This window comes from Mus musculus, chromosome 2 (assembly GCF_000001635.26).
Source record: "Mus musculus strain C57BL/6J chromosome 2, GRCm38.p6 C57BL/6J".
NCBI classification, from domain to species: Eukaryota; Metazoa; Chordata; class Mammalia; order Rodentia; family Muridae; genus Mus; species Mus musculus.
The window spans coordinates 175,429,184-175,442,919 of record NC_000068.7 but is presented as its reverse complement, the minus strand read 5'-3'; the positions used below and the strand labels follow the sequence as shown (position 1 = coordinate 175,442,919).

The window sequence follows — 13,736 nt, the reverse complement described above, 5'->3', positions numbered from 1 at the left end:
AGCGACTTTACATGTCTAGGCTAGTTACAGGGCTGTTCCCATGTGTAGGAAACAGCAAATCATGGTGCCTGCCTGTTGGATTTTCTCAAACATTAATTTTTGGTAGCCAAGATCTTCAGGGGGTCTTCCCCTGTCACATCTGAGCTATATCACTCTGGAAGAGGTCCAAGGCAATTTCTTCCTTGCTATTAGCACAAATATAGATTCTCTCCCATAATACCATAGACTTTTAAATTTTTCTTTAAGGCAGTTTTTCGATTCATTTTCCATTGTGTAGAAATTAACACCTCTAATTATTTATTGTGGTAAGTTATCACTCTATCTTCATGCCTTTGTTTCCTACATTTGAGATCAAAGCCTGGATTACCTTATTCCATGTATACTCAACCACTTTTTTTATTAGATATTTTTTCATTTACATTTCAAATGCCATCCCCAAAGTCCCCTATACCCCCCCCCCGCCCTGTTCCTCAACCCACCCACACCTGCTTCCTGGCCCTGGCATTCCCCTGTAATGGGGCATATGATCTTCACAATACCAAGGGGGCTCTTCTCCCATTGATAGCCAACTAGGTCATCCTTTGCTACATATGCAACTAGAGGCATAGCTCTGGGTAGGGGGTACTGGTTAGTTCATATTGTTGTTCTGCCTATAGTTTTGCAAACACCTTTAGCTCCTTGGGTACTTTCTCTAAATCCTTCATTATGGGGCCTGTGTTCCATCCAATAGATGACTGTGAGCATCCCCTTTTGTATTTGCCAGGCATTGTCATAGACTCAGAAGAGAGAGCTATGTTAGGGTCCTGTCAGCAAAAGCTATGTAGGGGCTGGTGAGATGGTTCAGCGGTTAAGAACACTGACTGTTCTTTTGAAGGTCTTGAGTTCAAATCTCAACAACCACAAGGTGGCTTAGAACCTTCTATAATGACATCTGACATCCTCTACGGGTGTGTCTGAAGACAGCTATAGTGTACTTACATATAAGTAATAAATAAATCTTTTTTATTTATGTTTTTTAGAAAGGAAGCTATGTATGCAGGAGGTGACACAGCTAGAGGAGTGGGAATACCTAAGACCTTAGAGTCAGGGCAATTTCATCATAATCTCAAATTGCTGAACAAGAAGCTATAAGTTTTGGTGTTTTCCCTGCTGAATTTTGGTCTTGTTTGGTCTGTTCATTCTTTCCTATCTTCTGACTTTTTTCTGGTAAGCTGTGTTTCTATTATAACACTGTATGTTGGAAACATAATGTCTCTCTTAAGGATATGGTACAGTGTGGTCAGATAAAAACAGTTTTTACTTCTGAAAAAACTTGTAGTAGTTAAATGAGAGTGGTTCCCATAGACTCATATGTTTGAAAACTTACGTTTAGTTTGTGGAGTTCTTTGGGACAGAGAGCATACATGTGGCCCTTTTGTAAGAGGTCTGTCACATGGGTACATTTTCAGGTTTTAGCATCTTCTGACCATGACCATATTGCTAGCTACCTCTTGCCTGTGGATCAAAATATGAATTCTCATCTCTGCCTGATGCTATGTGTTTTTGCTGCTATAATTGACTCTAACACTTTGGAACTGTAAACCCGATTTTATGCCTTCAATTATAATTTGTCCATGGTGTGTTTTATAATAACAATAGAAAAGTAAATATATACACATGTTGTGTGGAAGGTCAGAACCCAGAAAATCCTCCCCTTCCAACTATAGGAACCAGGATGGAATACTGTTCAAACTTTATCTCTGTCCTGTGTCTTTGAAGTTAGGCATGATCCCAAGATTGACAATTATAGACTTCCCTGGAGAAGCAACCCCTTTATGAACATTCTCCTTTACTTCTAACCCAACCAATACCAAATCATGAATCAGGTCCATCTTGTACTGAAGACTCTCATTTAAGTAATGGTGGCCCAAAACACAGGATGAAATAAATACTACTCTTTATTACAGATCCAATAAGTGTTGTAAATAGTAGTTTATTTAGTGAGTAAAGGTCAGCTGCATTATAAATGAGAACCAGTCTCAAAAAAAAAAGGATGATAAACAATCTAAACTATATTTTAAGGGCCAGTTAAAGACTATTCTTTTTCCTGTTCCAAATTAATCCTAAAGAAAAAAATACAGTAATTTCTATATTGTTTAATACGGTATTTTCTCTACTCATGTTCTATGTTAAAGGACAACTTTTCATTTTGACTTGTTTTTCCCCAATAATCTTAAGATTTACATGGTGTAAATTGTTTCCAGTGTTCGTGGTATGGTTTTAGAGCTGCCAGGTTTTTAACTAAATTACTGACTGCACAGCAATTCTAGTTTTGTAATCACCTACTATGAACCTTGGCCTTGAGTTTAAATAGAAAATTTCCTGTGTTTTTACTCGGGACTGCTATTCTCTCCTAATTCAGAGGAGACTGCAGGATTGGCCTGGAAATAAAATAACTTTTAACTTCACATCATTTAGGTCATTTCTCCTTTGTTCTTGACAGTGCAACCATAACTATTTTTTAAAAATATGGACATGACTATGTAGAACAGTGTGTCCTCAAATTCATGGATGTGAATTTGCCTCCAAACTGCTGGAATTGATAGAACATGCTATTATGTTTGGCTATATTCATTTTTGAAAATGATTGTGTGGCATTGGATCCAAACATCTTAAATGACTTTAAGGGTTATAGTACTGTCCCAATTCCCCAATGCTCTTTTTATCATGTTATTAAATTTGTTTTTCTTTTCCTGTGAGTGTGTGAGTGAGTGTGTGTGTGTTTCTGTGTGTGTGTGTGTGTGTGTGTGTGTGTGTGTGTGTGTGTGTGTGTTGATATGTAACAATGGCTATCCAAAATCTCAGGGATCTCTTCTGAGTTCTGAGTGCCTGGACTGAAGAAATGCATTGCATGCTACTGAAAAGTTGAGCTCAACAACTTTGGGAAATTCCACCACACCTGAAAAGACAATTTCCTCCTAAAAGACAATGGTCATAGAACATGTAGGCACCCCTGTGCTCCAGAAGGGAGAAGCTAATTTAATTAAATTCTGCAGACCATAGGGGGGACCTACTGCTGACCACATGCAGATAAGGGAAACCCAGAGCACATAGACACACTCCTCAAGGTGAAGAGACAGGTCGCATCCCCCCACCACCTCTCCTCCTCTGAACTCCCCCCTGCCGCCGCAGCCACGAAAAGCCCTTGCTACCTCAGCCCATAAAGACCAAACTCTTTAAAGGGTACACTCTTCCACTAGTCACATTGTGTCTACTTGCTGCTGCTCTGAAAACTGTATAAAAAAATTAATGAATGGGCTGCACGAGGTCACCACCTCTCCTTCAGGTGTAGTATAATCCCAAAACATTCAAACAATAAATTCCTCTTGCTTTTTGCATTGATTTTCTGCTCTGCATTGTTCACTCAGGGGTTTCCCTGTAAGCTGATGCTTGCCAGAGTCTTACTTTATCCACAGCTTCGCAATAAGGTCTCTTGAAAAGGTCACCTCAGGAACTTTGCGAAGGTCATGAAACACTTGCCCCTCCATAAGGGAGAGGGTAATTAACATTTCTCAGACCACAGGGCAGGAACCAACCTGTGGGTGGGGACACATTCCACAGGATGGACCATTGCCCCCTTTCAGACAAGGGAAGTTCCTGGTCACCTCATTCCCTAAAGACCAGTTTAAAGGGTGCACTGTTCCACCAATCATATTGTGCCTAGTTGCTGATGCTCTATTCTGCCCCTGGAAACCATATAAAAACTTGGTTACTACAGAATGGCATGGTTTCTGCCCCTCTCACAGGACCAGTGGATGTGGGCGTCTGAAAGTGCTAATGACTACCATGAGCTTAAGGCTTGTTTACAGAATAATGCACATATTTTACAATCTCCTTTAAGGAATGTTCTCCCTGTTAACATTAATGAGTGCATGAAGATCAGAGACAGCACAAGTCCAAAAGCAAAAGTGTGGCTCATGTCTCAGCCAAATGGTAAATGCTGGGACTTTCAAGACAGCCCTTAAGACTGTGGAACAGACCCCTAAAACATCGATTAAAAATATATTATTTCTCAATAAATAATAATGTATATAAATTATGAGGGACATCAAGATCTAAAGGAATGAAAGCCAACTTCTCAGAAAGATACTAAGGAAGGAGATAAAGAGATTTGTAATTGGTGATCACAGAAGATCTCACCCAGCTAATGTTTTTGTTGTTGTTGATGATGATGATGCTTAGAAAGGCTCACAGTTTACTGATTTCAGTATCAGCCTGGGAAAGAGCAAATTTAGTCTCATGTGTGGTAGAAATGGTAATTTAAGGCCTGGGTCCCACCCAGCCAGTTTGATCTTAGCCTTTATGCTTCACAGAGGCAGGCAAAGATCTCCTTTTGTAAGGTTAAAAGAAAATGTGTGCTTCCTGTCTCATAAGAATTAAGTTCCTGTGGACACAGGATCTATTTCTTAAGACAATCAAAAGGAAAACTGGAGTAAATGGCAGGTTTGAGAGATATAATAGATTCTGGTTATGGTATGCAGGAGATGAACTATTGAGTGAATTTTTTAGAATAGCAGGAGATAGCTGCTTGGTGAAGAGTCTCCAGCAGAACATAAACAGAGAGCTGTCTGGAGACCTGCAGAGCAAGCAGATCAGAAAGAAAACAGAATACAGCGAAAGGAGGATGGGAAGCTGTCTCCTGCAGAGCATAGACTGACAGCTTGGACACAGGACTTGACTACCAGTCCTTTGTTTTCATGCTCCCAGACACCCCTTCTCTCTCTACCAGTCTCCAAGCCCAGGCTTGGTCCTTGGCAACAGAGGTATACTTTGATATCATTAATCTTACATCTAGATGTCAGGACTTAGAGCAAATGTATCACTTATGTAACCATCCAAGTCAATTCCAGGTACCAGCTTATACTCAAGTATTTTCATAGAAGTGTAGCTACAGATGAGTGAACTCCCATTTGAGTGCTAGGAAGTGAAATGGGTTTGAGCAGTGCTCTTAATAACAACTGAATGATCCCTGTAGCCCACTAACCTACTTTCAATAAAATAAGAGAGAGTGCTATACATTATAGATTTGAGATAAAAACACAAGCTTTGAGGAAAGCTGAAAGAAGACAGCGACTTTGAGAAAACAAAGCTGTGTGTGCTTCAGGTGACAGACCTAGAAGAGTGGGAGTTCCTAAGACCTTGTGGCTAAGGCAATTTCATCATAATCTCAAGTTGCTGAACAAGAAACTTTTAGTTTTGATGGATTCCCTGTTGAATTTTGGTCTTGTTTGTTCTGTTTATTGTTTATAATGCTCTGATTCTTTCTGGTAAGGCTTCTTTTGTGACATTGTGTGTTGAAAGCATAATAGGCTCTCTTTAGGATATGGTACAGTGATGTTAGGTAAACAGGTGTTTTTACTTTCAAGGAGACAGATGGTAGTTAAATTAATATGGCTCCCATAGACTCATAGGTTAAATTAATATGGCTCCCATAGACTTCCTAGTTTGTGGAACTGTTTGGGAAGGAACACAGGTCTGCCTTTTTGGAAGAGGTGTGACACTTGGGTGCATTTTCAGGCTTTATCCTCTTCTTAACACGCCGATATTGCAAGCTCCCACTTTCGTGGAGTTCAAATTATGAGTTCTCACCTTTCCCTTGATTTACAGCTAAGACCTGTACTACAAGATGTACTTTCCAGATGCATTTATGTCCAACATTTTTATAATTTATGGATGATTCTGGATGACTATGAGGTAAGAATACCCTTCAATATCTCAGCTTTTACATTTGATCATCTTCAGAAAAGAATTTAACTTAACATTCATAGGAGTAGGCAGATCTATGTGTAAATGTGTCTAGATTCCCTGAGTAAAATCTCAATGCTCCCACACTTGAAGAAAGGCGTTGCTTTGGAAATGGCTCCTGTGCTCTCCTTACCCATCACCGGAAAAATCTTTTGAAGCTGTTCTGTCTTGTCTGCTGTGCTAGGTATTCTTGTCAGTCAAATTGAACACATCTGGAATTAGCTGAAACAGAAAGAGTTGGGTACTGTGAGGGATTTTTCTTAATTGTAGTTTTCAATCTGGGAAAAGTATTTTTAATCTGGGTCTTTTGGGGTGATAAGATCCACCTTGGATCTAGGCAACAGTTTATGGTGACAGCCTACATATATAAAGGACATTGAAGATGGTAGCTCTATCTCTTTGCCTTAATGCCCTACCTCTTTCTAACAACTTTTTGTTGTTGTTGTTATTGTGTGTGTTTGTTTGTTTTTGTTTGTTTGTTTGTTTTTTGGCAGTAGTGCATAATTTTGAAAATTTAGGTATATAATGAAGACTAGTTGAGACGTCAAGCCACATGAACTGAACCACTATTGGAAATTTTAAATGTGTAGACAGCCATTTTTGGACTGGTTGAATGGCATCCTGTGAGTCATTCTAATACATGCATTAACTATATAATAGAGATTCATTCTATCAGCTCTGTTCATCAGAAGAATCTTTGATAGCACAGCTGTGGGTTTGTGGTTGTTGTTTCCTGCTTTGCTCTGAGGCTTGTCTCAGAAACACCAGGTGAACAGTCCTTGCATTGTAGCTGAACCCAGCCTGAAGGCACCAAACAAATATTGCTTTCTAAAATCTTTCTTAATTGTTAATATTCTGGGCACATTTCCACATTTGGGACAGATTTAACTCCATTGTAATCTGATTTATTGACTGTGAGAGCCATCCAACTTGAATCCAGGAGGAAGAAGTGGAAATATCTTCTGAGTGCTGTGATTGGAGCTTAAGCAAGCTCCAAATTTGCAAAGCAGGGAAGCATAGAGTTACTGCCCATAAGGGGGTAGAAGCAGGCAGTTGAATAGCAGGGATGTGAAGTCTTACATTCTGCCAGGGGCTTGATGGGAGGACAGACCGGTAAGCAATTGGATGAGAGGCACTTGTGCAAATGAACTTCAAATCTGCAGATCTGGAAAAGGTTTGGCCAAAGCTGGAACCTCTGTGCCCTGTCTCTTTAACATACTCTAACCCTAAGGGTGGTGCTCATGTCACTCAAGACTCAATAGCCAATCAGAACCTCCACATGGACCTGCCAGTCAGAAGAGGAGGCGGCTCTTCCAGGTCAAGCTTGCAAGCTCCTTTCTGTAACTCAGCGATCATGAGAGTTTCTGTGTGATGTGTTCTGCGTGATTCTACTGGGTGTTGTGAGAGAAGGTTAGTCAAGCTCAGAACTCCAAACGTGGTAAGTGCCAGGTCATCTCCTGCGGTGCCGTCGGTGTGGGGAAAAGAGGGGAGTGGGAGAGAACTCGCTTCTGGCCAGAGTTCCATTGCCCTGGGCAGGCAGGAGCGGGAGGACTGCAGGACGCTTTCCACATGGCCGCGGGTGGCTGTCTGGCCATGGGAAGGCACGGACCCAACTCGGTGGGTGGTGGACAAGGGCAGCTCTAGGCACCAGGTTCCCAGTCTCCAGCATCCCACGCTGGATACCCCGGAAGAGCTTAGGACAGAATGGGGTCCCCGGGGTGGCACTGGCTTCGGGGCCAAAGGGAGGAGAAGTTGGGGGATAGGGGCCACTGAATGGTTCCCACGCGAGCCAGCGTCCTTGGTCAGGTCCGGGGCTGGAGCACAGGATGGCCTTCTGGCCGGAGGTTTTCTTTTTAATTTTTGTTACTGTGTGAATTTGATTGCAGTTTGGCTGCAGGGCTTCCCAAGTATGAAGCAGAGATGGCTGCACTGGACATTGCCTGTATAATTTAATAATGCTCTTTAATTGCAAAGAAAGGCTCTGTGCCTTTAAAAAGGAAAATAAGTGGAGTCTGGAAAATTCTAGTGAATGCAAATTTCCCAGACTAGAGCTCTGTCTGCAACTGTGGCGGAATTGCTGAGCCAGGAAAGCTTCAGCTGTCTGAATCATTTGCTCTGTGATCTTACAGTGGAGGAGCTGCTGTTGTCCCAGTCCCAGCTGTGTTTTCCAGGCTAATGAGGGACTCTGTCCATGCCTCTCTATCAGGAACCCTAGTGGAAGGTAGCTTGGGGTTCTTTATGGGAGTCTCTTCAGAGCCATCTGTTGCAAACTGTGAAGAAGGCCAAAAGCCATGTCATGGTGATTGTAATTGTCTCCTTTGCCAGGCCAGGAGGAGCAAGTTTCCTGAGTTATCTGAGTCAGTTCTGCTATTTCCAAGGACTGTGGTTCTGTTGGTCCATGTGGTGATCATAGCAGAGGCCCTTGTCCTTTGCCCCTTCCTGAGTGTGGATTAATGGGGATGAGGGAAGCTCAGTAGCCCTAGTAGCTTGTGGACTTGGGTACCAAAGGTTTTCCACGGAGATCTCTTGCCAGCCTTGGTGCGAGGGTTCCAGCAAATACAAAGGAATGCAGGCAGGGAGGGGAAGTTGCAAACCTGCTTCTGCAGTGCCAGTCAATTCCACCTCTGTCTCTGCTGTGCCATGCAGTAATTCTGTGCCACCCTGCACTGAGTAGGGTCCCCAAGTCCACTGGGGGCTTGGTCAGTAATGTTTTTTTTAGATACTTGGCAGTTCCCTTGTGCAGGGTTGTTTTATTAGACTTCTCCTGAATTTGTCCCAGTGTATTCTAGCTTCTGCAAACTTCATAGAGGTCTCCATTTCTTTCCACTTATCCCTGTAAGTAGGATACAAGATGCTACTCTTCTTTTTTTTTTTTTTTTTTTTTTTTTTGATTTTATTTTTGAGACAGGGTTTCTCTGTATAGCCCTGGCTGTCCTGGAACTCACTCTGTAGACCAGGCTGGCCTCGATCTCAGAAATCCGCCTGCCTCTGCCTCCCAAGTGCTGGGGTTAAAGGCGTGCGCCACCACGCCCGGCTGATGCTACTCTTAAAAAGTTTACTTGGCATAAGACATAGCTTGTGTAAGCTGTCCCCACTGCAGCTGTTGTAAATTCTACCTTCTACTTTTGCTATTTTTCTCATCTCCTGCGACCTCCAACTCAGGAACCCATCTCTGAGAAATGGCTTGCTATTTCAGGGCTCTGAGACACTTAATAAGTGATTCTGGGGGTCTTTGCTGTGTAAATCTCCTAGCAGTCTTAAGTAGGACTTGTAATCTCCAGTCCATATTAAAATTGTTCAAAATAACCTGGGGACTGAACAGGAAAGAAACTTATGGGTGAGAGCATGTGTGGAATCCAAAACCTGTTTTTGGCTGCCTGGTCTTTGAGCATTAGCCGCAGCTGAATCCATGCTGTCATTAAGACATTTTTCCTAATTAATATTTTAGTTTTATATGGAGAGATTTTTTCTGGGGTGACATGTTAGTTCTGGGAGAGCTGTCTCTTCTTCCCCATATAGAGATGTTTCTAAGACAAGCTATTTTGACTCAGGTAGCCTTGATCCTGGTCTGCTGCTACCCAGGACAATGGCCTTGCTTTCCTCTTGATATAAATTCCTAAATTCTTGAGTTAAAGAATGTAGCAAAAAAGTGTTTTATAATTGCTCATTTGAGTCATATAATGAACCCTCCATTTCTTCCACCTTTAGATAAGAACGGGAGCAATGGTTTACTGTTATCTCTGTCAGGTGAAACAGGGCAGGAGATAGCTTGATCATAGATAAAACCATAAGAGAATCTGCTCCAGGTGTCACCATTCTAGAGAAGGATAAGAGTCAGGCAGGGTGAATAATTTTGTAATTTAACAGCATGTATTAAATAATGCATGATATTAAATAAAACTAGATTGGTGGGTGCTTAGTTTGTGCAGGTTAGCTTGAGCCAGTGATAATGAATTTCTCTTTTAGGATCTGTACTATATAGATAGAATGTATCAGAAATGGAAAACACATGCCATTAGCTGGAGCTGTGTGTGTCAGATTATAGATCTCAGTAGTTAACAAAGCACATAGGAACAAGGTCAAACACTATCTTATTAATGCCATTCCTTCTACCAAGAAAGGCCTGATCTTTTTCGAATCAGTACAGTGATATATTTTTCCCAATATAGGTGTGGGTTTGTTGTTGTTATGTTTGTTTTACCAACCCACTGAGGACAATGAGTTGATTAACAAGAGTGCTCCACAGTGTCTGACATGTGTCCTGCTTTGCTCTGAGCCTTGTCTCATAGCCATTAGGTGGAAAGTACTTGCAATTTACCTGAACCCAGCCTGAAGCCACAAAACAAAGTTTGTGTCCAAAAATCCCTCTTCAGTTGCTAATATTCTGGCACTGACCACCTGTGGACAGTTTGGTAACTCCAGTGTCAGCTGATTAATGGGATATGCAAGCTATCCAGCTTGATTCCAGGAGGAAGAAGGGAAATTGCCTCCTGAGTCCTGTCATTGGAGCTCAGGCAAGCTCCAAGCAGTGAACCCAGGGTCACTGCCCAGAAAGGTGGAGAGGCAGGCAGGTGAGCAGCAGGGATCAGGAGTCTTAGCCCCTCCCAAGGGTTTGGCGGGAGAACAGACAGGTAGGCTATTGGAGGAGACACATTGGTGCTACTGAACTGGAAATCTGCAGATATGGAAAAGGATTGGCCCAGGCTGGAAACTCTATATTGTGTCCCTTCAGCAAACTCTAAACCTAAGGGTGTTGCTCATGTCACTCAAGATTCAATAGCCAATCAGAACCTCCACATGGAGCTGCCAGTTAGAAGAGGCAGTGACTTCCGGGTACCAAGCCTGCAAGTTTCTCTGTGTAACTCAGCTGATCTCAGTGTTTCTGTGTGATCTGTTCTTAGTGTCTTCGCTGGATGCTGTGAATTTAGCTCAAGCAAGCTCAGAACTTCACACATGGTAAGTGCAGTGTCATGTCCCACAAAGAGGAGGAGCTAGCATCTTAGCAAAGGATGCCTGTGTACTAGGTCTTCCCAGAGCCAGGATGGTAAGCATCAGCCAGACAGATGGGGCCACCTGTGAGGTCTTTTGTGGACCTAGTCTCTCCTTTTGGACCAGGCTGTGGCCTCTGAGTAACTTTATTATAAGACTGCACTGGAAAAAACTTTTGTGGCAGGGGCTTGTGTGTGGAAATACACTTGGCAGGATGAGAACCAGAGGAACAGCTTACTGTGTACACTGTCAGGTAAAACAGTGCAGACAAGAGCTAGGTCACAGACCAAAGAAAAGGGGAGTATGCTGCAGGGGCCACTGTTATCGAGAAGGGCCTGATTAGGGCAGTGAGAATGATTTTGTAATTTCACAGATTGTATTAATTATGCATGGACGTATATAAAACTAGATTCGTGGGTGTTTAATTTGGGCAGGTTAGCTTGAACCAGTGGGTAATGAATTCCCTTTTTAGGATCTGTATTATGAGATATGTGCAATCCTTGGGTGACATATTTAAGTGAGCCCACAAATATTAAACACATGACATTATCTGTAGCTGTGTGTGTCACATTGTAGACATCAGTAGTTAACAAAGCACTTAGGGGCAAGGTCAAACACTATCTTATTAATGCCATTCCTTCTACCAAGAAGGGCCTGGTCTTTTTCAAATCAGAACAGTGATATATTTTACTAATATAGGTGTGGGTTTGTTGTTGTTATGTTTGTTTTACCAACCCAGTGAGGACAATTGTTCTGATTAATGCACTGAGTGCTCCTCAGTGACATGTGTCCTGCTTTGCTCTGAGCCTTGTCTCATAGCCATTAGGTAGAAAGTACTTGCAATTTACCTGAACCCAGCCTGAAGCCACAAAACAAAATCTTGTGTCCTAAAATCCCTCTTCAGTTGCTAATATTCTGGCACTGACCACCTGTGGACAGTTTGGTAACTCCAGTGTCAGCTGATTGATGGGGTATGCAAGCTACCCAGCTTGATTCCAGGAGGAAGAAGGGGAAATGCCTCCTGAGCGCTGGATTTGGAGCTCAGGCAAGCTCCAACCTTTCAAAGCAGTGAACCCAGGGTCACTGACCAGAAAGGTGGAGAGGCAGGCAGGTAAGCAGCAGGGATCAAGAATCTTAGCCCCTCAGAAGGGCTTGGCAGGGGATCAGACAGGTAGGCCATTGGAGGAGACACACTAGTGCTACTGAACTGGAAATCTGCAGATATGGAAAAGGATTTGCCCAGGCTCGAACCATTGTGCTGTGTCCCTACAGACACTCTGACCCTAAGCATGGTCCTCATGTCACTCAAGACTCAATGGCCAATCAAAACCTCCACATGGAGTTGCCAGGCAGAAGAGGAGGTGACTCTTCCAGGTACTAAGCCTGCAAGTTTCTCTGTGTAACTCAGCTGCTCTCAGATTTTCTGTGGAATCGGTTCTTATTATTTTTACTGAATGCTGTGAGATTAGCTCAGGCAAGCTTAGAACTTCAGACATGGTAAGTGCAACTTCATCTCCAACGAAGTGGGGTGAGCAAACATCTTAGCAAAGGATGCCTGTATAATAGGTCTTCCCAGAGGCAGGATGGTAAGCCTCAGCCAGACAGATGGGGCCACCTGTGAGGTCCCTTGTGGACTTAGTCTCTCCTTTTGGACCAGGCTGTGGCCTCTGAGTAACTTTATTATAAGCCTGCATCTGGACAAAACCTTTGTGGCAGGGGCTTGTGTGTGGAAATACACTTGGCAGGATGAGAACCAGAGAAACAGCTTACTGTGTACACTGTCAGATAAAACAGTGCTGACAAGAGCTAGGTCACAGACCAGAGGGGAGTATGCTGCAGGGGTCACTGTTATGGAGAAGGACCTGATTAGGGCAGTGAGAATAATTTGATAACTTCACAGATTATATTAATTTATGGATATAGTTTAGTAAAATCTGATTGGTGGGTGTTTAATTTGGGCAGGTTAGCTAGAACCAATTAGTAATGAATTCCCATTTCAGGATCTGTATTAGATAAACATGTGCAATCCTTGGGTGACATATTTAAGTGAGCTCAAAAATGTAAAACACATGCCATTACTTGTAACTGTGTGTGTCACATTATAGGTCTCAGTAGTTAACAAAGCACATAGGGGCAAGGTCAAATGCTATCTTATTAATGACATTCCTTCTACCAGGAAGGGCCTGATCTTTTTCAAATCAGTACAGGAATATATTTTTTCAATTATATTGATCTTTTTAAATATTAAATTTTGGTATTACTTTTCTGAATTTCATTTTCATTATGCATAGGTGATTTGACGTCTTACGTGTTTCTATTCTCCAATATTTCCCCTAATTAAGAATTTCATTCCTATTTTTAAAGAGATTTCATATCTGTCTGTTTAGAGAAACATCTCCTGTAGCTCCTACTTTCTTTATGTCATGTAGTTAAAACTTGCTTTGAACTCCTCTTCCAGCCTCTGCTGCCCAGGGCTTGGAAAACAGTCCTACAACTGCTTTCAGGCTGGGTTCTGACTGATCAGTGAGACAAAAGACACCAGGGAATGAGTGTTGTCTAACCTCCCTGGGTTACAGGGTTACAAATTAGGGGGTTACAAATAAAGAGGGACAGGTATAAGGTTGAGTTCACTGACCAACTTTGAAGCTGGTCTACTTGCAGCACAGAAATGGAGGAGGAATAAGGTAGGTGTCTTAGTCAGGGTTTCTATTCCTGCACAAACATGCTGACCAAGAAGCAAGTTGGGGAGGAAAGGGTTTATTCGGCTTACACTTCCACCCTGCTGTTCATCACCAAAGGAAGTCAGGACTGGAACTCAAGCAGGTCAGAAAGCAGGAGCTGATGCAGAGGCCATGGAGGGATGTTCTTTACTGGCTTGCTTCCCCTGGCTTGCTCAGCCTGCTCTCTTATAGAACCCAAGACTACCAGCCCAGGGATGGTCCCACCCACAAGGGGCCTTTCCC

General features: G+C 42.5%; 1 protein-coding gene across 8 annotated transcripts in view; it reads left to right on the top strand.

Annotated features, from left to right (window-relative positions):
- The window catches only part of Gm4724 (predicted gene 4724), a 286,090-nt gene that overhangs the window by 261,207 nt on the left and 11,147 nt on the right, over window positions 1-13,736 (top strand). Inside the window, exons 1-3 of one of the 8 annotated variants that reach the window (XM_030246021.1) lie at window positions 7,039-7,194; window positions 10,686-10,740; window positions 12,046-12,147. The exons of 2 other annotated variants lie outside the window; for them this stretch is intronic. Coding sequence is in view for 3 of the 6 variants with exons in the window: in XM_030246016.1 (XP_030101876.1) it covers window positions 10,738-10,740 (3 nt within the window). In the remaining 3 variants the exon portion in view is untranslated. Of the gene's footprint in view, window positions 1-7,038; window positions 7,223-10,685; window positions 10,741-12,045; window positions 12,148-13,736 lie in introns of those variants that run through there. 5 more of the 8 variants (XM_030246019.1, XM_030246017.1, NM_001256480.1 and 2 more) reach the window with 5 other exon arrangements.